The sequence below is a fragment of the Ammodytes marinus genome, assembly GCF_949987685.1.
Source record: "Ammodytes marinus genome assembly, chromosome: 23".
Classification (NCBI taxonomy): Eukaryota; Metazoa; Chordata; class Actinopteri; order Uranoscopiformes; family Ammodytidae; genus Ammodytes; species Ammodytes marinus.
Genome location: NC_137227.1, coordinates 7,590,050 through 7,613,759, shown reverse-complemented (window position 1 = coordinate 7,613,759; position 23,710 = coordinate 7,590,050). Strand labels below are relative to the sequence as shown.

General features: G+C 45.2%; 1 protein-coding gene across 1 annotated transcript in view; it reads right to left on the bottom strand.

The window, feature by feature from the left end:
- Nucleotides 1-2,025: 2,025 nt before the first annotated feature.
- Nucleotides 2,026-23,710, bottom strand: part of pcdh7b (protocadherin 7b) — a gene marked incomplete at both ends in the record, with an annotated part of 63,509 nt that continues 41,824 nt past the window's right edge. The window contains one exon of the mRNA XM_080052423.1: nt 2,026-2,280. Within this exon, the coding sequence (XP_079908549.1) occupies nt 2,026-2,280 (255 nt within the window). The remainder of the gene's footprint in view (nt 2,281-23,710) is intronic.

Sequence of the window (23,710 nt, the reverse complement as noted above, 5' to 3'; positions counted from 1 at the left end):
ACACACACACACACACACACACACACACACACACACACACACACACACACACACACACTACCGCTAGAAGTTCAGCTGATCTCACTAAAGATATAGCGAGGCAGCAGCGGAGCATGTTGTTTTCTCTTGGACAGAGACTGATTCATGTATTGACCTTGACTATGTTCCAGACAACACATCCCCTCCTAAGCTCCACTAACACTTTGCAATAGTACATTCTCTGAAAGCTAACATCAAATGCTTGCGCTGAGCTGAAACCAAAATTGAAATGTGAAATGTATTACCATACACCTTGGGTAAATGTGCACAATTGTAAAGAATTACAAATTGGACAATATATATTTTTTTGTTGATACATGTGCTTTGTTGTGTGTTTTGATAAGCCATGTCTGCATTGATTTGATGTAAGGCTATGTATGCTATTGTTGTTCTCAAGGTGGATCTGATTGACAGGCTGATCATGCCTTTTGATCTAACATGGTGGTATCTTCTATCAGCTGTCCTTGTCCATTGACTCTAAAAAACACATTTGAATGAGCCTTTTAAATCGGGTGTCATTGAGGAAGTGAATGGGTGCCCATTTACTGAAAAAATTGAGATCGTGCATATCCACAAGGTAGCCTTATCAGCTCACATTGAACCCCTTTCAAATCCCTTTTAAATCTCCATTAATGCCTGAAATTTGAGAGAAAAAAGCCACCTGTGCAAATGGCTGTTTTTAAGTGCACACATCTGGTCGCTTTGCTTGACTTTCTAACTGTTGCAGAGTGGGTCATTGCAAACCCATAACTATGGCCATTCAACCCTTCACAAGGTAAGGCCACCTTATTGTCCAGGTTTCATAATATTGAGCACAATGATCTTAAAATAGGTTAGGACATCCTCCTTAAGAAAAGCAACTCCCTCCCTCTCTGAATGGAGGAGAATGTGGGGATCTTTAAGCCATTTGAATATCCTTATCCTAAGCTGCAGCGGGGAAGCCTCTCTGCACTTAGGCTTAGCACTCTCAAGACAGCTACTCCTTGTTAAGCATCGCCGCAGACTGCTAGACTATGAATAGGACCATTACCCTCATCTCTCACTGCGCACCCACACGAACACACACACACACACACACACACACACACACACACAGATTCTTGGTATTGGTAGGAAACTAGCTCTGGCAAAGCTATGAGAAGGTTCTGCAAGGGTACATACACAGTACTGCATCGAGAGAATTCGCCCTTTACAATAGGCTCCGTTGCTCCTAATGGCATTTTTTTTTCCGCAGTATTTTCCATATTCAAACCTACACAACATCAGTCCTATCTGCCAACTTTAGAAAACATTTGAACTCCCTCATAAGGGCCTCCAGCCAAACGCAAATCAGTAGCATTTGTGATTCTATAACAACTCCTAAACAATGCCAAGTTTGGTATCATCACCCACTGTTCTTCCTCCTTTGCCCTATAATCTTAAATATTACAGAGAAAACTAAACAAAAAAATCTATCTTCTAGTCAAGTTGAAAAATCTAGATGACACATCAAATTCAACGTGAACTGTGTTGAAAACAGAGCCGAAAAATGAAAAGGAGAAGGACGGCCTTGGAAAGGTGTTGATGTTAAAAGAATGTGCGTGTCTCTTGTCCCCTTTGATCAAATAAACCCAAAGGTTTTTACTGAAAGAGAACAAGGGTTTTAAGAATAGATCCCCGGGCTATCGTCTTCACATCATGTACTTTTGGGGTGGAAGGGCTTTAGCTTTTTTTTTAATAACGAAGTTGCAACAGCTACTACTATCACAACCTCCACAAACACATCACACCTTAACACCCTACAGAAACCGACTAAGCCTTGGACGAAAAACGTCCTCGCCAAAAAAAAAACCTAAAAAGAGATATCAGAAGAAACCTCACATGTTTTATGTGTGTTTGTGAAACTGCCTATATGTACTCTATACCTTTGGCGCTTGTGTGAGTGTATGTGTGTGTTTCCCTCGTATACTATATCTTAATATATTTTTTTTTCTAAATCTCCTTGTTTCAGTGTTTGCCCCTACCATTCTCCATGTGCTCTGCCTCACCGACACTGCCGTCAGGGGTGGTCCTCTCGTAGGCCTGGTCCTCGGGCAGGGGCAGGCCCCCCAGCCGGGGTGGAGGGGGGCCGGACGAGCTCTTGCTGCTGGGCGTCTCCGACTCCTCCAGGCCGCTGTCGTAGCAGCTCTGCAGCGATCCCTGCAGCTGCTGTTGAGGGTCCTGGGGCTGGCTCACCACCGAGAAGGTCACTCGGCGAAACGGCTATACAAAGACAAACCAAAAAAGGGCCACGGAGTCACTATCACTATCACTATCAAAGGAGGGGACTTTTTATTTTGATTTATCTTTATTAGTTGGAGCATTTTGGATATTGGAATAGGAAAAAAGGGGGATTTTATTTGGTCAAGATAGAGCAAATAGATTGAGGGGGGAAAGGGGGAAAAGGGATATGGAGGAGTAATGGCTGTGTTCGAAAAAGCCATACTATAACGTCTTAGTCATGCTAATCTTTACGTCAATTTGAGTATGGTGTGGTTGTGCGTGTGAGTTTGTGTATAGGCGTGGAATGCCCCGGATGAATATTTACTTCAGGGAAGATTTTGTGTATGGAATCAATAGGTTACTTTGCCTACTCAACCGCCCCACAATGCATATCGTCCTTTCAAACGACACAGAAGTGTATTTATTGCTTCTGTATACTACAATGTAAACAGTCCGACGAACCTAGCATACACAATCGATCAATACGTAGACAGTATGTATATACATGTTGAGTACGTAGGAAGGAGGACGTTAGTATGGCTTTTCGAACACAGCCTATATATGCTTTGTGGTAGGCGTAGAAGGGTGCTAGTATTGATTTCGAAGGGACCCAAGTTCCTGACTCCTTACCACAAATGAAACACATTACCTAATCTGCTCTATCACAATAGCCAACAATAAGGCCTTGATAGCACAGCAAACACGGCATCGCCTTTCTCTCACCCTGTACACTTTCAATAAAGACCTGCAATATAGGGACTATGGAGGGAGGCTAGACACAAGGGGAGTCTTTCATAAGCTCTCTCAAGCGGGAACCAAGCAGACATGGCAGCAGCCTAAAAGCTGTGTGCTAAATACTAACTAAACAGGGAAGAATGGGCCAGGCCTCATTCACTTGTTTGTGTGCCCACTATAAAAAATAGGACAAGGTGAAACTGAGCGTCCGGCCCTGGAGGAGGTCTTCTTTGATGCCACAGTGAAGTGCGCCGATGCAAAGACGACTGCATACAAACAGGAAAATGTACTCGATTGGCTTTTGAGCATCACATGCAGGCAGGCAGGCACACACACACACACACACACACACACACACACACACACACACACACACACACACACACACACACACACACACACACACACACACACATAATAGGTTTTGCCAGATGAGCTGTGGGTGCACTCTGTCAATATGTGTAGCCTGTGCCTAACACGTTATCGAGCAGTGTCCTGAGTCGAGCAGTAACAGAGCATGTTATTAGAGCCCAGGCCCCTGTCTGTCTCACCCTCTCAACCTGTCGCTCTTCCTCTCCCTGTACACATGGGCGCAGGTTTCGCTTCAACATTTGGTGGGGGGGCAATGATGCAGGTGGTCATTGATTGGAGATGAAAAGGGTGTGCTATCAGCTATAGCTTTTAGCTAATGTGAGGTAAGGCAAATGTTAGCTAGTAACATAAGGCAAACGTTAGAAACCGAATACTGTTATCATTCGTCCTACACAGTTGACACAGTCTAGTTTAAGAAAATGAAGTGTATTGGGCTGAACAAGCTAGCTAGCCAGCTACTCACATTACCACTGTCTGACTTGCGCAAGGCTAGTTAGCCACTGGAACGCTGGCCTAAACTCGGCAAGGTGAAGACAGCATGTTCCACTGTTGGGGTGTAGTGTATAGTAACATGTATAAAGCATATACAGTATACATGTGTCAGCCGCCTGAACTGTTATTTGTATCTCTTTTGTGGGGTGGGTTGGAAAAAATGACACATAATCCCCTGCATACCCCCCACAAATCTTCGCCTATGCCTGTAGTTCTCTCAATGTGCCGTACAAAGGTAATGGCAGGACAGGAAAAGAGAGGGATGAAAGAGGGAGAGTGAGCATGGTGAGGTGAGGCTTGGTCATTACCGGAATAAATGGCATGACAAATGGCTAATGCTATTCATTAATTCAATACAAACACGGTCAGAGCTTGGCTCTGGGTTGCTGTATATGTCTACTCTGCTGCCAGCCCCTTTGCTGGACCTTAACACTTGCTCATGTCCACCCCCCCCCCCCACACTTCCTCCTATCCTCCTTGTTTCCTTGTCTCATCATAAGAATAGATAAACAAGGCCATACAGTATACAGGCCTACATCAAACATGGCCCTCTGTCCATCTATCCACCAACTCATCTCACATTTAATCCAAGAGGCAGACACCGAGACATGTCGAGCCGTGTGTGTGTGTGTGTGTGTGTGTGTGTGTGTGTGTGTGTGTGTGTGTGTGTGTGTGTGTGTGTGTGCGTGTGTGCGTGTGTGTGTGTGTGTGTGCGGTGCTTTTATATTTATATATTTTCCGTTATTTTTCTCTTGCTGGCTGGCTAAAGTAGCAATCTTGGCAATAAATCATGTTCCCATGTAATTACAAGCAACACTCAACAAATGAATTGGGATAAATATTCATGGGAATTTGACTTGGATAGTCAAACATTTGTTGCATAATTAAACACTTGAGAAGAGAGGATACTCTATTAAACCATTGTATTTGGTTGTCGTTTCTTGCTATGTCTGTTTGTTTGTTTGTTTGTTGTTGTGTGTGTTTCAACTGTATTTAACTGAAACATTTGCATGTGTGAGGTGTGGTGTGTGTGTGTGTGTGTGTGTGTGTGTGTGTGTGTGTGTGTGTGTGTGTGTGTGTGTGTGTGTGTGTGTGTGTGTGTGTGTGTGTGTGTGTGAACAGGTCCCGCAGCTTGAGTGTGGTCTAAAAAGAATCAATTACTTTGGATCAGATTGAGTGGAGTGCCACACTCTTAAGGAAACATACTTTTTTTCTAATGGTGCAAATGAAACCACTGCTGCCTAATGAATTGCCGGCGAGAAAAAAGGAAAAAAAAGACTGAAGCAGGCTCGCACCGAGGGAAAATTGAGTTTGGGAGAGAGAAAGAGAGAAAAAGACGGAAAAGGGAGGGGGGGGGGGGCTGAGGGAGTTAAATGAACAAATAGATTTTATTCACCTGAATTTCCCTTTATTCTGACTGGAGGGAGAAAGAGAGAAAGATAGATATAAGGGAGAGAGGGAGAGAGAGAGAAAAAGAGCTAATTTGTTTGCAGAGCAGAAATGGAGTTCATGCAGAGATCGCCCAGAGGCTTTGGATTAGAATCTGCAACAACCAGCGTCTGCATGGCAACCTTCGCCCCCTTCATTCTCTGTCTTTTAAATAAATGAATACAATAAAACGCCATGCTTTCCAAGTCATTTTTTTCACCTCATAAGTGTGTGCATGTGTGTGTGTGTGTGTGGGTGTGTGTGCTTGTATGCGTGTGTCTGTGTGTGCATGTATGCATGTGTGTGCTGTATTTGTCCAGCACAGCATGTGAAGTCACATATGGCTTTCTGGCTGTCACAACCAAGGCTTCGCTCTCTCTCTCTCTCTCTCTCTATCTCTCTCTCTCTCTCTCTTTATCTCTTTCTCTCCCCACCAGAGATGGCGACGGAGAGATGTTTTACTATAGCCGGCTGTGGGTGTGTCACTGTGATAGTGTTTCCCATGTATCCGTCTGGCCATGCTGTCATATAGCACAGAGTTGACCCCCACACTCACCACCAGCTACTGGCCACTTTTCAGAGCAGGCGTTGGTTTTGTTAAGCCTGACTGAGTACATGCCCTTTGATGGTGTTTTCCCCTGACCTCCTGCACCTCACACTCCACACTGCTGCCAATCAATCTACACCGTGACCGAGCCACACACACACATAATACACAATGAAATGTCATGGCTCAAATCCCATTTAATGTTAAAGGAGAACCACTTTTTTTTTTCTAAAGGCAATATACTTGGTGATCGGGTCAGTTTATTGTCTATTATGTGATGGATGATTTTTTTTTTAAAGCCTGGATTAAGAGATAAAACAAACTGCAAATGCCTTAAGAAATTGCTGTACTTTAACACCCTCCATACATTTATATCCATTCATAAAAGTAAGTAGCAAACCCCCCCCCCCCCATTGCTGTGCCCCCTGCCAGGCCTCCAATGCATGGATTTCATTACAAGTAAGCATTATTTTTTGACTGTATCTTTATCAGATGCTGGAAGGGGGTGGTGTGCATATGTGATTGAAAGCTAGCGGTGCCAGCCACGGGTGATTGAGTGAATCAACAACGTAAACAAGCCACAGGTTTATTGGGGAGCTCTGTCCATAGTTTGGGCCCGGTCTATTTCCTGGATGCTAAAGGGGAAACACATGGGCTTTCCCCTGACTCAACGGTGGGAGCTATATGAGCCAATGAAAACATGGGGCGTGCCACTCATGTCAATAATGTGTGACCCCCTCGGATATGATTTTCATTTCCTCCCCTCCAACCCCCAACCCCCAACCCCTAACCCTAACCAAACGTTGAGGCGCTGTCAACAGCACTTTAGTTTGAGCCGTCCTTTCTTCTTTTATCTGCCAGTAAAGCCCAAATGGGTAACACATTGTTTGGACGTAGAGCCATCCTATACCTTTGCATGCAATGTCAGAGTCGTTCAAATCACGACACTGGTTGAAAACACCAGACAAGGCACACAACCTGAGGCTTGACAGTAGCTCAAATATTTCCATAAAAAAGTTTTTTCTAATTGTCTTCCCATTCAACATGACCAATGGCAATCAGTAAAGCCAGACACTGTGAATAGGGGAAGATTTTTAAACTTGTAGTTGGCATAATGAATCTCTGCCAGTTGATAACTAACATTAAAACAAGTATTTATTTGTATTACAATGTTTTGATACACAAATTTCGCAATTCCTCAGTATTGTTTCAGCATTTTTGTTAAGAACAAAATGTATCATAAATCAAAACAACATATGAACAAATCCCTCAGCAATAACCTTCAGACTATTGCTAAAAATGATTATGAAAAGTTGAGTGGATGTAATTGCTTCAGAAGTGGCGATTTTGTGGTCCAGAGTATTTCCAGAAAAACTAAATTTGAGATAACTGCCGTAAAAGATGGTTGTATACGAGAAATATGCAGACCCAAACAGACACTTATACTAGTATGAAGGAAGAGATGTTATGGTAGCAAAACTGACCTGATGCTTGAAAAAATGAAGTCATTTCCTGCCTTGTCTCGCCTTGAAGCCATTCATTCTTACATATCTGGATGTATTATTAAGACCACCTTCACCAGAGACCCATGGGTGGGGTCACACAGTGCAGGTACCTTTGTGGTATAGGGTCTGGTTTTTGGAACACACAGTGTGTGTTATTTCAGCTCTAAGTACCTATGGCGGATGGCAGTGACCCGCTACCGTTGAACCAAGGGAAGTAATTGTGGCTGGTCTGGATTTTCGGGGGGCGAGGAGAGCAAAGCATGCACTGCAGGGGCCCAGTGTCTTATTGCAGTCAAGCAGCAGAGATGGAGGGATACCGAGGGGAGGGAGAGGAGGAGTGAGTGAGATGGAAAAGACAGATAGAGAGGGCCAGCCAAACAGCGGGGGGAAAGAGAACAGAGACGCCGAGAAGGAAGTGAGAGGCCCTGGATTGACACATGAGTACGCAGGACCATGATTGCCAAAAAGTGCCGGTCGGTAATTAAGACGGCCATGTTTCATTTTTAATGGGGCAACCACCACACAGCGACTCTGTGATAAGCCACCTGAGACTCGCAAGAGGAGTGCCAAATAGACACGCTAGCACTGCAAGAAACATAGACGAAAATTGGCTTCACCCAATCGCCCGTTTTTTTTTTTTTACAAAGCTCAAGTGCAAGGTGAAGGCTTGTTGTAATTCCAGTACTGTGGATTAAAGACATCAGGACCCTGAAGTGATAAATGAGACTACTACCCTATTCAGCTATACGGTATAAGGTGAATTGTCTTGACTGGAAATCTATTTGGAATCTGATCAGGGTGGACTCAGGTTCTATTTGGGTGCTGCTCAGTTGTGTTTAATTACCACGTTACCAGGCTAAACTATGCACAGGCCACTGATAGCAGTCCAAAACAAGAGACCCAATGAGGATTGGTCTCTCAGGTATGTTATCACCCCTCCCACCCCCCACCCACCTAAATGAGTGACCAGGGGACTTTGAAGAAAAAGGTGCTGGTCAGGGCAGGGTAAGTTGGGGGAATTTTGGTTCTAAAGTATCCGGTCTTTCGTGGCTTTTGTTATTGCGACCGCCCGTAGAGTCTCAGGTATCGTGTTGTAAGCCCGGATGATAGCTTTGGTCCCATGTCAAGCTCCATTGCTCTTCTTTCACTCCCCTCTCTCATTCCCCCTCTCCTTCAAAACTCCTCTCCACTCCTCCGCACACATTCCATCCCAGGCCACTCAGGATGAAGAAAGAGAAAACCTGGAGGGGGGAACAGTTTCCCAAAGAACACCCAAGATTTCTGGGAGAAAAACAAATCCCTGATAAAAAGAGAACTCTCGCGGGTTCAAAAGACTGATTTGTCTCAACACTATCGTCCGAGCCAACGAAGATTCAACAAGTGTTTTGTTTTGTGTACTTCTTGCCCTACTCGGCTCAGTTTGAACCCATACTTTGCATACTTTCAGACTGCCTGACAAGAGCATCCATTGCCCAGTGCCTAACCTGAAACTATGTACACAGTAATGGATTTCAAAAGACTAAGACACTCTTTCAGTTCGAATGATGTGAGCTGTGAGGTCATACAATCCCCATGGGTGCAACTACTTAGATAATAACATTGTAGACACCTTTTTAAAAAAAACACACTTTTACTAGAAGACTTGCAGACATTATACGGGCTAACAAAGCACACGCTCGTCAAAGAATTGATGGGCGCCATTAGCGGTCTCTTGTCGATCTTTGAGATTGTAAAAAAGTATCTCTAAAGCCTTCAATTTTACCATGTGGTCGTTTTATGATCTGACGGCGCACAGATCAATCGCATGTCCTTCAGTGCTTGTCCACTGTCGCTCTCTTGAGTATTTACCGACTCCCTTTATTGCAGTCTTTGGCAGTGGAACTAGCTGTATAAATATATGTGCTCCAGTAGGAAAAAGACTGTTTAATACATCCAGAAAGACAGCAGGAAATGCCAAAAACACAAAATATTTGATGCTCCTGAATATTTTTTTTTTTGTCCATTAGAAATAGTGGCTTGGCACAAAAAGTCCTACGAAGGAACTCCAGGAGGATGCATTCTTCGTAACAGAGCTCGCACCTTGGCAACCCTTTTGGATTGGGAAAAATAGAAATGTGAATTGAAGTGCGAAAAAAAAGATGCAACTGTTGGAGGGAGGATAAGAAAATAAGAAAAGTTCGAAACAAAGGAAAAGAAAAGAATGGAAGTGGATGATGAGTAAACGAAAAATTGGATGATCCTTCCATCCGAGGCTGCGCTCTCTTTTCTTCCTCCACTTCCCCTTTTAGTCTCTTCTTTTTACCCAATGTGTGTTTGGAATGCCTTTTTTGGAAGAGTGCCACCACAGCTATAGCACTGTCCTATTAGCATGCACCCCATGCATGCACACAGCCGGGAGAGAAGAAAGAGAAGAGAGAGAGAAAAAAAAAACAAGAAAAAAAAAAATCACACATGGTTACTTTCTTAAAGTCCGGGCTAAAGTTTTAATTGCTCTTCAAGTGGCGGATTAGGCCACTAGTGTAACAGAGATACTCTTCTGGGGGGATATGTGTTTGAACATCTGCAGAAGCTTATAGCCCAACCCGCCTGAACCTGCTCAGAATGGCAAAGGAGACATTTTTGTTTTTCCTTTTATTTGGATCGATGTGGTGGCGTTTGAGTTGCGGTGGATTAGCTTCGGGCCGACAAACATATAGCACTGATAGCATGAGGCTAAAAACAGACATTAGAGGGATAGAAGAAGAAAGCTTCTACAATTCTAAACCGGAGGCAAGGGGTGGTTGGAGGGGTCCTTGTCATTGTCGACCAAACAACTAATGCATCTCCATTTTCTGCTGTGGCACACGTTTGCTGGATTTCAAGAGCTGATACATCTCCGGCTGTCAATCGCGAATTAAGTTACATCCTCCCATTAGGAATGGATGTGGGCCTTCTCCTGTGTCGCCACCTTAGAGCAACTGTCACAAGCGCTTTGGCAGACACTGGGAAGTGAGCGTCAACCAAAAAACACCTGAGCCCGCCGCCGGTGTTTCTTACATAGAGTCTGTCTGGCGAATCTCCCAGATCACATTTCCTACTTGTATTGTACCCTCCCGACTGCAGTCCTTGTTTGTACACTGACATCTGAATAGCATGATGTTCCCCTGTACTGCGTGTGTGCAGTGAATTTGCTCCCTGCCCGCTCAGGCTTGCAAGGGCCTCTGTCTTGCGAGTGAACGTCAATGTGTTAGTGTGTGTGTTATAGTGTTTGTGTGTGTGTGTGTGTGTGTGTGTGTGTGTGTGTGTCAGGTCTTTGGCATTGTCATGTCATTTCACATGTCACCCCTGCCTTCAGCGTGAGTTCCTAGTTCTGCCATCGGTGGGGTGTGGAGGGGGGGAGGTGGGGGTGGGGTGTTGCGTGCTGCGGGATCCGTCACAGCAGACTGGCAGCGCAGCATCATCTAACCAAAGGCCTGTATACTCCTGTCAGTTTGTGTGAGGGGGCCCGCTAACGCTATACGCTAGCCGGTTGTGACACCGGGGCCCGGGTGTGTCAGCAGAAAAAGCCATGACACCCCGTCAACAGAAGAGAAGTCGGCCAAGTGCCAGAGAGCAGTGCACGTTAACACTTTGAAAAAAAAACGAAAACAGCAGCTCACTTTTTATTTATTTGTATATCTATTTTGCTATACCTGTCCCACACGGACCATTCACAAGCCTTCAAATGCTATACAGCTGGAACATAAATGAATGTCACCGCAGGGAGAGACAAATGTGGCTGATAGGATCAGCGGATGTAGATAGTTTGTGGAGGGAGGGATAAAGAAAGAAAGAGACAGAGATAAGGGAAGGAGAAAGTGACAGGCTGATATATATATTTTTTTTTTTTGTACTAAGCTGGAGTCACTGATGACAGATAACCTGCATTTAAAGGGATCAGACCTGCCATCCAAACAGGCAAAAGAGAGTGAGAGAAAGAGAGAGAGAGAGAGAGAGAGAGAGAGACAGAGAGAGAGACAGAGAGAGGTTAGAGAGCATATCCAGCTCGTCTGCTAATGAGGCGTTCTATTTTAGGATGATCACACAGGCATGTATCATTCAAGCGGGATAAGCAGGGAGTGTGCGTCTCCTTGTCTGCCTTGTAGACGAAAACCCCCCCACCACACACCCCTCATTTCATCAGTAGAGCACAAGATGAATGCCAACTTGCATGTCCTGATCACATCACATCACTCACACACACACACGCACGCACACACACGCACACACACACACACACACACACACACACACACACACACACACACACACACACACACACACACACACACACACACGCACACGCACACAAATGCACACACATTCTCCCCTTACAGGTCTCATCCACCACCTGTTCCATAACAATAGATAGCATAGGACAATTACCATCCGAGCGATTATGAAAACAATTACTACAAATGAGTAATTAAGCCCTAACGTCAGAGTAAATAAACTGACAGTAATGGAGGGAGTGGATGAAGGAGGATGGGTAAGAGAAAAAGGCAAGTGTGAGGGAAGGTGTGAATAAAGAGTATGTTGGATGTTGGATGCATGCTACAACTCAACACGGAAAATAGTAAATAATGGAACGGCTTCACACACACACACACACACACGCACGCACACACACACACACACACACACACACACACACACACACACACACACACACACACACACACACACACACACACACACACACACACACACACACACACACACACACACACACACACACACACACACACACACACACACACACACACACACACACACACACACACTTGCAATAAACCTTGGGTAGAAAATCATGTTCCCCAATCCCTTGGTTTCCACCCCCCCCTCTCTCTCTCTCTGTCACTCACTTGGCTCCCTCCCCCTCCCTTTTGCTTTTGCTATCGCGCGCCGAGATCACACAAGGTCAAACCTTCCTCGACATTTGATGGATGAAAATGGAATTAAGATGAAAGCACACTTTCAGATAATGAAGATATGCGGCCGGGAGATTAGGAAGCCGGGGAGGCCCTGCCGAGGTGCGCCGAGTCAAATTAATATTGAAATGTAGTGTGTTTGGCTTGGGCCCAGACAATCCCCATGTGTTATTTTCACCAGGGGGGGGCCAAAAGTGGGAAACATAACAACACTTTTAATAGCATTCAAGGTGTGTGTGTGTGTGTGTGTGTGTGTGTGTGTGTGAGTGTGGGGGGAGGGGTTTCTTGGGCTGACAGTGTTCATTTTGTCTGCCATAAGAATGCAAAATGAAGTAGCTGAATTGCACAATTTAGCCATTTAGGAGCAAAGGGAAGGATTGTCTTAACGAAACATTGAACATGTGCATACTGTGGGGCCTGTGTGTGTGTGTGTGTGTGTGTGTGTGTGTGTGTGTGTGTGTGTGTGCGCGTGTGTGCGTGTGTGTGTTTAGATTAAAAAGGTTGAATTGACGTTTGAAGTTTAAAAAAAAAAGATGACAGTGTGCGCCCTCTTAGGTGCATGTGAAAGTGTGTTTGAATACTGACATGTGCCCATTCGGCTTTTCGCATTGGCATTGAAAGGTATGGGATATACTTTACAGAAAGTGACACTCTCTCTCTCTCACACACACACACACACACACACATAGGGCACATCTTACATCTTATAATCCAATCTTTCCCATCTCATCATGCAGTTTCCAAAGCGACGGCTCAGTGTACGCGTGTGTGTGTGAGGAGTGTGCTGCGGCAGATAGGACGAAAGGGATAAGGCCCCGTGCCTCAGACGGCATGAAGAGATAGACAGTCTATCAAGGCCCTGTATCTCTGTCTGATCATGGTGATACGCTCACTAATCCACATGTAAAATAGTCCTCTCCTTCAGGGCCACTTCTTGGAGTGCACTTAGCAAACAGTGTCTCTCTCTCTCTCTCTCTCTCTCTCTCTGTCTCTCTCTCCCCCTCTCCCCAGTGAAAGAAATATTTGAAAAAAAGGGCAAGATCCTCCATGTGCACTTTAAGATCTAATAATGAAACTGGGGGCCCTATTAGATTTTTTCTCAATGTTCACCTGTTGACTGGGAGGCCATTTTGGGGGCAGCTAATGGGGGCCCAATTTGATAATGGCTAGAGGGTTGAATAGAGAGTGCGCAAGTGTCAGTTGGTTAAGAGGGTGTTGGGAAAAACACAGTTAATTAATGGCGCAGCTTCTTTTCTTTTTGTTTTGTTTTTTTGCTCATATTTCTGCCCTTATTATGAGTCAAAACAATGCAGAGACGGACACCACAAAGGAAAATGGACCCCTGGTTTCAATTTGGCCCTTGTTTTTGTCCTCTGAGCTATGTAGGCATGTCTGTCCCCTTCTCCTGATTAAATAAGAAGGAGAGAGTGGTGGGGGGGAAGGATAAAAAAAGCATGCTCAGGTTACATAGGAGTTTTGCCCAACAATGAAGCTCTTTGTTCGGACGTTGATGCAGAATGCAGAAAAAATATTGCCCCTTTTTTCTACTTTAATCAAAGGTTACTTCGAGGTCGAAAAACAGGGATGATTACCGGACACCTGTGTGAGCTGCATACTAGTGTGTGTGTGTGTGTGTGTTTTGCCTATGTATCACCTTACAGGCAGCTGCTATCCTACGCAGTATAAAGAATGGTCAGAGAGATAGCCAGCAGAGGATGAAGGAGGAGGGGGAGGAGGAGAGAGTGGCTAGAGAGCAGGTGGAACGAGGATCCTGTGTCTGGTTGAAATGCACTCCCTTATCCCTTGCTCACGGTACAGGTGAATGGGCAACTGCCACACACACACACACACACACACACACACACACACACACACACACACACACAACCCCCTTCCTCTTGCTGTACTTCTAATCAAGAGAAGGACATAGATGAGGAGGTGAGAGCTATGAGGGGGAACAGAGGAAGAATGGATGCTATTCAAGTAACCTAAGCCGGCAGAGAGAGAGAGAGAGAGAGAGAGAGAGAGATAGAGAGAGAGAGATAGCCACTACCTGCGTGGACAGGTCAGGCGGCACTCTCTCTCTCACACTCACACACACACACACACACACACACACACACACACACACACAGTCTGTGCAGTGACGGTGGCTCTATGAAGGAGCCAGTGTTGGCTGTATGTGTGTGTGTGTGGCGGGGGGGGGGGGGGGGGTCAATAACTCTGAGATGGCTATTGATTGAAGGTGACATCGGCGTGACAGATAATGGTGAGCAGTGGTAAGAACGGTGGCAGTGCATCACACGCGCCATCATCAAGGAGCCATGATACCAGATCAATACTGAGAGAGGCATGAAGTCAGGCTGTAGCTATATGTGTGTGTGTGTGTGTGTGTGTGTGTGTGTGTGTGTGTGTGTGTGTGTGTGTGTGTGTGTGTGTGTGTGTGTGTGTGTGTGTGTGTGTGTGTGTGTGTGTGTGTGTGTGTGTGTGATTGCTGTGAATAGGCTGGCTTTATTTCTTCTTCTTTTCTTTTGGGATTTGTTTCTCTGTCTCCCACCTCTCTCTCTCGCTCTCTCTCTCTTTTATTTTCTCCCCTTGCGTCCTATCTCTCTCTCTCTCTCTCTCTCTCTCTCTCTCTCTCTCTCTCTCTCTCTCTCTCTCTCTCTCTCTCTCTACACGGCATCAACACTCAGGGCCAGATTTGGAGGCTGACATAAAAAGACAAAAACACCTGTTTAATTTTAGCTTTGTGTTACATTGCAATTTTCCAGTAGACTATAGGGGACTAGTCTATCTTATCTGACAAACAGGTTTTTTTTCCTCCGCCAGTTCAATAAAGCAATAGAAAAGCCACTAATGATGGCCCCTCATCTAATTTAACCCCCCTCCCCCCCAGAGTAAAATGGAGAGGCAGGTGTGGTCATGCAATTCATCTAAAATTCAAGCAGCTCTGGTGTTAAAGGTGCCACGAGGAACTTTGAAATATTTCTGAAACAGTCTAATTTTTCCTCTAATGTACCAGCAAACAAGTGCAAAGAACAGCAGCTGGCATAGTAAAAAAAAAACACTGCCGCTTTTGTCCAAAGGGGGCGCTAGAATTAACACAAACTTAAAGTTCCTCAGAGCCACTTTAAAGCAATGATCACATCTCTAAAATCTAGGAAAAAAGGGCCGCCTGCATGGCCCACATTTCGATGATAAACAAGAATGAATTGGGTGGTTTTATTTATTTGCAGTGCAGACCACATTATGAATGTAGGGCATTGGAGGATAGTTATTTAGGAGGCTACAGTCTCTGCCAGTCCCCCATGTATTCACAGCACTGCGCCTCTGGACTGCATGGTCCTCTTCTTGAGGGCCAGAATGATAAGCAGGTCAAGAGAAAACAGACAACTCAATAAGCTGCAGTGTAGTGCACCATGGTCAGAGTTGAAGCCACTATATGAGACAAGATGTTCAAATGTCTGCTTGAATATCGTATCATGTGCTTGAGGTCTGATGTGCATGCTTCTTCTGTAGTTAAGTGTCACCATAGACATGCACTTCCAAGGGAACTAGTTTGAAAAGTGTTCGGTGCACTGTAAAATATTCAAAAAATAAAGTTAGGACAACTCAGAATTTCAACTGTCTTCACTAGATTTCTTAGTTGTGAAGGCAGACTGAGATTCTTACCCTACTCTTTGAACCAACTTATTATCTTTAGTTGAGTTATATGAAATGTAACTTCTAAGTTTTGAGTTCTGCATACTAAGAACCGACTTGTTTGTTTTCTGTATGACGGGTAATACATGGTTACAATATGGTACGCGCTCTATCCACTACGCCACTGGAGTGCCCCAAGTGTGTTTCTTTTGTTGTTGTTGATTAGTGTGTCAGTCGTGAGCCCATCCAGATGTGATCATCACCGTTTTTTCTCTTTTTTTTTTTTTTTGGCCGCCGACAACTTGTCATTTCTCAGCCATCTGTCAGGTAATATTAGCCAGCGAGTCATCCATCACACTCCATCCTCTGCCTGATTCAACCCCCCCCCCCCGCCCCCCGTCTCTCGCTCTGCTTATCTCAATACTGTGGAGCCCAGACGTATAGCGCTAACAAGGTAGACAGAGACCAACGGCATGTTGGGTCGTAAAATCCGCAGATAAGGCGAATGGTGTGTTTCACATTAAAGTTTCTTTCAGTCCATGTTAGACAAGTTGGAAGGTGTGTGTGTGTGTGTGTGTGTGTGTGTGTGTATGCCAAAGCACACACACACACACACACACACACACACGGATGAATAAAGGTCCCTGTCATTCCTCCCTCTCGCCTAAACTAATGAGTTCCATTTCATGCCCACATTCCTAAACACAACCCCATCAACCTCAGTCGTGTTGAGTTGCGGTGCCACCATCCCTCTGCCTCTTTCAGTCTCTCTCTGCCTCTCTCTCTCTCTCTTTCTTCCTCTCTCTCCCTCTTTCTCTCCCCCTCTCTCTCTCCCTCCCTCTCCTTCCCTCTCTCTCCCTCCCTCTCCCTCTCTCTCTCTCTCCCTCTACAGAGTGCTTCCAGTGCAGCTGATCTCCGTCTCCGGGGGCTCTTAACAATCTAGTTAATATTTCATCAACTTGAGAAAATCTCACATGTGTAAGGTCACGTTCGGGGGGCCGTCGCAATTAGGAACCTCAAACAGCGACCTGGCCTCGCTTCTTTTAATTCTCCTTCTCTTCTCTCCTTCTCTTTTCTCCTTCTCCTCACTCGTTTTTTTTTTCAAAGGGAATTAACAAGTGCAAATTAATTCGAGGCCCTAGCTGGCTACTAGTCCTCATAGAGTGACGGAGGATGGAGGGGGTGTGTGTGTGTGTGTGGGGGGGTTGGGGGGGGGGGGGGGTTAGAAGAGTTGGTATGGAAGGCAGAGATATAGCGAAAGAGACCACCCCCCAACCAATCCACATGAATAAATTAACATTGCGTGTTTTAATATGTTGCGCACATGTCATTTTGCCGGAGCACAGATTCTCTTTGGTCTTGAACAAGTCCCCTCGTTTGGAGAAAAACTGAAAGGACATGATATCGTCATGGTTGCCTAATTGCTAATGATAGCAGCATTAGCACCGGTTTGTTTGATTTCATGTTTTAATTGTGTGTAGATAAAATGTGCCATTGTTGCTTTTCAAAATAATGAACTTTCGAGTGGGGGGGCCTTTTTTTCCGTTTGTTTCGGTTTTTAATTACGATGTGCGCTCCACCGACGGACATCTGTGTGGGTCGCATTAAGTGTGTGTGTGTGTGTGTGTGTGTGTGTGTGTGTGTGTGTGTGTGTGTGTGTGTGTGTTGTGCGGGTCGACAGTGCACACAGGGTTTACCCTAGATACAGTTTCTAGCAGAACTGGATTAACTGGATGCCTCATTCACTGCAAGATCTTTGATTAACCCCCCCGTCTGTACACACACACCACGCGATAACAATATGAACAAGGTCGGCTCGGCATTCTGGGTAGTTGTAGTGTTTCAAATGTAGGACGCGATAAGAGATGTGATCAATGAGCCATCCGCTGTTTTGTTAATTCCACTAGGAAGTCAACACTGCGACTCAGGGATGGAGTTAAGAAGATCACTGGGCCTTTATCTGCTTAAGATGCTGAGTAGAATCTACATAAACACACACAGAGAGAGAGAGGGGCTCATCGTATCTTTATAGACCACTAAACAACAAACAATGTACCAGCTTAAGGCCTGTTTAATGCTTTTGATTGGGGGCAAGTATTATTACGATTATTAGCACTAATCATGAGCCCTGACCTGCCATGTGATCTCCTGACCCCTCCAAGTTTACTACTCTGCTTAAAGCCGATAAGTATTGATCAGGAGTGGTGTGTGTGTGTGTGTGTGTGTGTGTGTGTGTGTGTGTGTGTGTGTGTGGAGGGACTGAGAATGTAAAGATATGGATAGAATTTGTGGTAAAATAGTTCAAATTCCCTTAAACCCATTAAAAAAACTAAATTCAAACTCTGGCAACTACAGGTCCCTGCTGGGCTAATTTAAGCAAAGCAGGCCCAGGGATCCAGCAGCATAGAAAATACAAAAATTAAAACATAACAAAAATCAATGTGCCCCCCCGCTAAGCCAGCCAGCCAGCCAGCCAAACCAAGACACCACACAGAGAAAATGGCTGAAAAATCCACTCAATCTTCCTCACAGTTCCACTCTCCACAAAACCATTCACTGTCAACCCAATTGTTGAAAATAATTACACTGACTAAGAACTGTAAACTTCATTTTGAGACAAAAAAAATCCCAATATTTTGAGTCCCTGTGACTTTGTCTCCTATTTTGAGTTAATAAAACTGATCAATTTGGTTAACTTGAAATATGTTATATGGTGTTAGTAAGCAGTAATTAAGCTGTATAATTTTACTTCACTCATTTATATTGTTTCAACGTGTGTGTGTGTGTGTGTGTGAGTGTGTGTGTGTGTGTGTGCGTGCATGTGTGTGTGTGAGTATGTGTGTGTGTGTGCGTGCGTGCCTGTGTGTGTGTGTGTGTGCAAGTGAGCGCCATACTGTGTTTAAGATTAAAAAAACCCTCCTGGGTAAAGGTATACTTTAGGTGTGACTGTGTCCCTATACCAGACACACCAATCCCTCACACAACACACACACACACACACACACACACACACACACACACACACACACACACACACACACACACACAGCCCCAGATATGTCCATCAATCAGCCATGTGTTAAGTCAACCTGAAAAAAGAAGGAGAAGAAGAAGAAAAGAAATCGCTCCCAATCAACACAGAGCGGCCAGGCTTGTCAGTCACACATTAGGCAAGCCAAGTCACCACAAGGCAAGAGGAGGAGATGAGGCTGAATGCTTATTAGTGCCTGTGAAATCCCAACCCTCAAGCTCTTTCTCTCTTGCAAATTTCGCAGTCTCCCCGTCAGATAGAGGCACAGGCTGTATTTCTTATAGGAGGATATTTTTTTGGAATTTTTTGCAGCGTTTTCTGTTTTTGCCTCTACTCTAAACAGGGGGGGTGGGTGGGTGAAAGCAGGCGTTCTAATGTCCAAAAACCCCACGCGGATATCTCCTCCACTGTTAACCGTATAAGCACAAGAAAGGAAAAGAGCGTTGAGATTATGGTAAATTCCCCCAGGGATTTGTATATAGGGAGCTTTCTCTATATCCCACGCACATTTGTACTGAAGAAGGGATTGCTGCTTGGCCGTGCATATAGTTTTTTTGGCCATGGTTTCCGACACATTTGCCACACATTCACAATTAAAAGTCAGTGAAGGGTTGAAATTGTGTACAAGTTCAAAAAACTCCCACCATGCAAGCTGGTTAAGCTGTGGTAATACTGTACTTTACTGTCTTTCTTGTATTGCTGTGGTCTCCACAAAGCCTCTGTTTCCAACCATTCCCTCTGCTGGGTTTTACCATCTCAATGTGATCCTGTATAGGACATTGCTTTTTTAGACAGCTCGGAAAAAACAAGCAAAATCGTTGAGATGTTGAGAAGGGGAGCACACACACATACACACACACACACACACACACACACACACACACACACACACGTCCCTGGAGTATTCATACATTGATACAAGCGTACATCCACGCGAGGAAGAGCAGCCCCTTGAAATGTAACGCAGGCTCACATCAGCACGCTCGCGGCCCTATGGACGTGAAGCTTAAGCGGATGTGACAATAAAGAAAAAAGCATACCGTGGTTGTGTCTTGTCTGTCTGTGGCTGGGGTTTTGAATCACCCTTCCTTTCACATCTCCCTCGACATCAATGTTGAGATGACAGCGGTCTTAGCATATTTGTCAAACAGATGCAGCTCCTTTTTTACACTTAGCTGGCGCGAAGATGCTATCTGCAAAGTCGCCGTCGTTTTTTTTTTTCAATAGCCATGTTGCAAAAAACACACACACACACTCTCCCAATCGAGAGTCCACTCAATAGTAGTCATGACTCATCGATAGAAGCAGTTCTACCGTGAAGACAGAACAAACATACAAATTATGGAGAGAGAGATAGAGAGAGAGAGAGAGAGAGAGAGAAGAAAAAAAGAAGGGTGGCCATTGAATCATACATGGGACCAACGTGAAGGCAATATGTTGCATTGTATTATGTACACGTGCCCATAAGGCTCTCTCACTGCAAGGGTGTGGGCAGAAGAATCAACATGACAGGCGGAAAAACACAAAAGAAAAACATATTTTTAGATAGTTTAATGTCTGCTCTGGACTAGATTTCATACGAGGAAGATACAACGGCACACACACACACGCGCACACACACACACCCACACACACACACACACACACGCACACACACACGTTTCTAGTGCTTCATCCTGCCTCCCTGCGTGTATCAAACCCAAAAGGATTGACCATCAATCGCGCTCCGTCCCTGTTCAATCTGCCTGCTGTTTGATCTGGGTAGAGGCAGAGACAGACAGACAGTAAACAGCCTCCATCACACACAGAGTTTGTGTTTACAAGAGAAAGGCAAAGAGATACAAAAGCAAACAAATGAAATGTGCCAGCCACGTATGAGGAATATATTTCTTGGGTTCTGAGTAATTAGGCAACATTCATAATACATGGCCCGAGGGGGAGAGGAGCGCGGAGGGGAGGGGAAGAGAAAGGAAGTGGGGAGAGCATTTGAGTGTGGGGGAAAAGGGGTAGAAGACGCTTGATCCGCCATCATTGATCAGACCTGTGTGTGTGTGTGTGTGTGTGTGTGTGTGTGTGTGTGTGTGTGTGTGTGTGTGTGTGTGTGTGTGTGTTTATTTCTGGTGGATTCAATCACAAGGCTATCCGTGTGCCTATGCACCTGTGTGTCTTGGTGTATGAGTGAGTGTGTATGTGCGTGTGTGCGTGTGTGTGTGTGTGTGTGTGTGTGTGTGTGTGTGTGTGTGTGTGTGTGTGTGTGTGTGTGTGTGTGTGTGTGTGTGTGTGTGTGTGTGTGTGTGTATGTGTGTGTGTGTGTGTGTGTGCAATGCGATGGCAGAGGCCCCGTGGCAGGCAGGTAGAAAATGGCCCGGGCCTTTTCATTTGACACCGCTGCGCCTTCAAACAAACTACCCAGGGGCCCCGAGCACACCCATAATCCATTCAAGGTAGCAAGCAATTTTCATTATTGACTGGTGAGAAACACAGGCCAGAGAAAGAGAGAGAGAGACACAGATAGAGAGAGAGAGTGAGAGAGGGGTGGGTGGGGGGGGGGGGCAACGGAGAATAGATGGAAAACAAGAAGAGAATAGCATGGCTGAGCGGGGAGGGATTGAAAGTAGTAAAGAAGGGGAGAAGTGGAACAGATTGCAGGGCGCTGGAGAAAGGAGGGGGGGGGAGGGAAGGTAAAGGAGAGAAAATAGATTACAAATAAAGCAAAAGGCTCAAGAAGAAAAAGAGGGGTGGGGATAGACATGATAGAGAGTGATGCGTCTGGGAGAGGGAGATAGAGAGTTTATATTAGAGGGGATGAGATCATACCCGGTGCTATAAGGTATGTGCTGGTACAAGTGTATAGGGAGTTCAGGTGTTAGGTTATGTTGACTTTCTTTATTAGTCAATTTACTCAAGGCACGTTGAAAAAGGGTCTTTTCACATATCCCCCTCTCAAGTTACCACACTTTGGAAGGGGGTCAGAGCGCAGGGTCAGCCATAGTATATACAGCGCCCCTGGAGGAGTTTTTGGGGTTAAGTGCCACAAAGTAAGTAACACAAAATGCACACTCTTTTAATAAAGTTTTCAGTGAAGTGGAGGGGTGGTGGTGGTGGTGGTGGTGGGGGGGGGGGGGTTTATGCTTATTCAGGCCTTGTAAAGAGGCTCGGGGCTGGGGGAGACAGACACGGTCATGACCATGAGCTGATGGATGGCACGGAGGCAAAGTTTTCACCCAAGCCACAAACACACACTCTTCTGCACCAGATCTTCCCTGCGTTCTAAATCGCGTAGTCTATTCTTTTCCATTATACATACTAAACCTGACCATAAAAATAATCTAGTTGGGATGTAGGCATACCATTGGGACATAACATTGCGCCTTGATCTTGCCTCTTGCCTTTATATCCGTCGCATCCCCGTTTGTTTTCATACGGAGGCTCCCTCGATGTGACGTCACGTCCGGTGCGCACTGGATTGTGGGTCGGAATCGCCCAAATAGGATGTTGTTTTCGACACTGAAAATCTCAGTCGGATGTAGTAGACATCCGGGTATTTCTAACCGTACTAAATCTGGCCACAAGAATCGGGGCATCCTAATTTTTTTTTCTCCACCATACTATATAGTAGATAGTATGGGTAATGGAATGCAGGGTCAGTTTTTTTTTTGGCAGGTTGACTCATTGAAATGCAGCACAACAGAACCTCTATCCATCCGTCTGTGTGTCCCTCACACACAGACGGATGGATAGAGAGAAAGGAAGGAAGGGTGATGGTGGTAACAGGGTGGGGGGGTAGGGAGGGGGGGTGTTGACAGTTTCTTCATGGCTTGTGAGAAATCCCTGTTATGCGTTATAATAACAAACACACATCTGCCATCTTTGAAGTTTTTTACCCCCCCATCTAACCACCAACCTTATAAAGTGAGCTACCATACTGTATCTTTTATAAACAGACATTGCACAATATGTTTTATGATGGGGGGGGGGGAATTATACACTGCAGAGAGACCCCACCAAAACAGCAGCAGCAGCAGCAGTAGACAGGGAGAGCATCCCTCCGCTTTTCTCATACACAGAGGGGAAGTGCCGGTGACAAAAAAAAAAGGAAAATGAGGCGAAATGATTGATATTCCGTGGCCGTCTTGTTCCAGTCAAGTGACACACAATTCCTCTCACTGTGTTTCCCTCTCTCTCTCTCTCTCTCTCTCTCTCTCTCTCTCTCTCTCTCTCTCTCTCACACACACACAAACTGAGCCGACAGCCAGGAAATGAGCCCTGTTTGCTTGGTCGGATGTTATATATATATAAATATATATATTATACACATTCAAATGACAGTTGATTTGTCAGCCTCTCTGCGGTATATCGTCTCTGTGTGTTTCCACTGCTTTTGCAACTGTTAGCCCGAGCCCCCCCCCATACCTCCCCATAGAAGGTTAGCATCACTCCCCTAAGGCATTCTGCTGTTGTATTAGCATCCATCAAAACCTCAACAAACGAGCAATAACCGCCCCGATCACAGCCAACATCCTCCCCAATGTTTAGCATTCACCACCACCACTTTTCCTGCTTCCCAAGCCCTTATGCTAACATCACACTTTCCCTTTTCACCTTATCTCTGTCTACCTCCTCCTCCTCCTCCTTCCAGCCTGCCTCCCTCTCTCCACCGCCGCATCATCTCTCTCTCTCTCTCTCTGTCCATCTCTTTCTCTCTCTCTCTCTGTCTCTCATTCTCTCT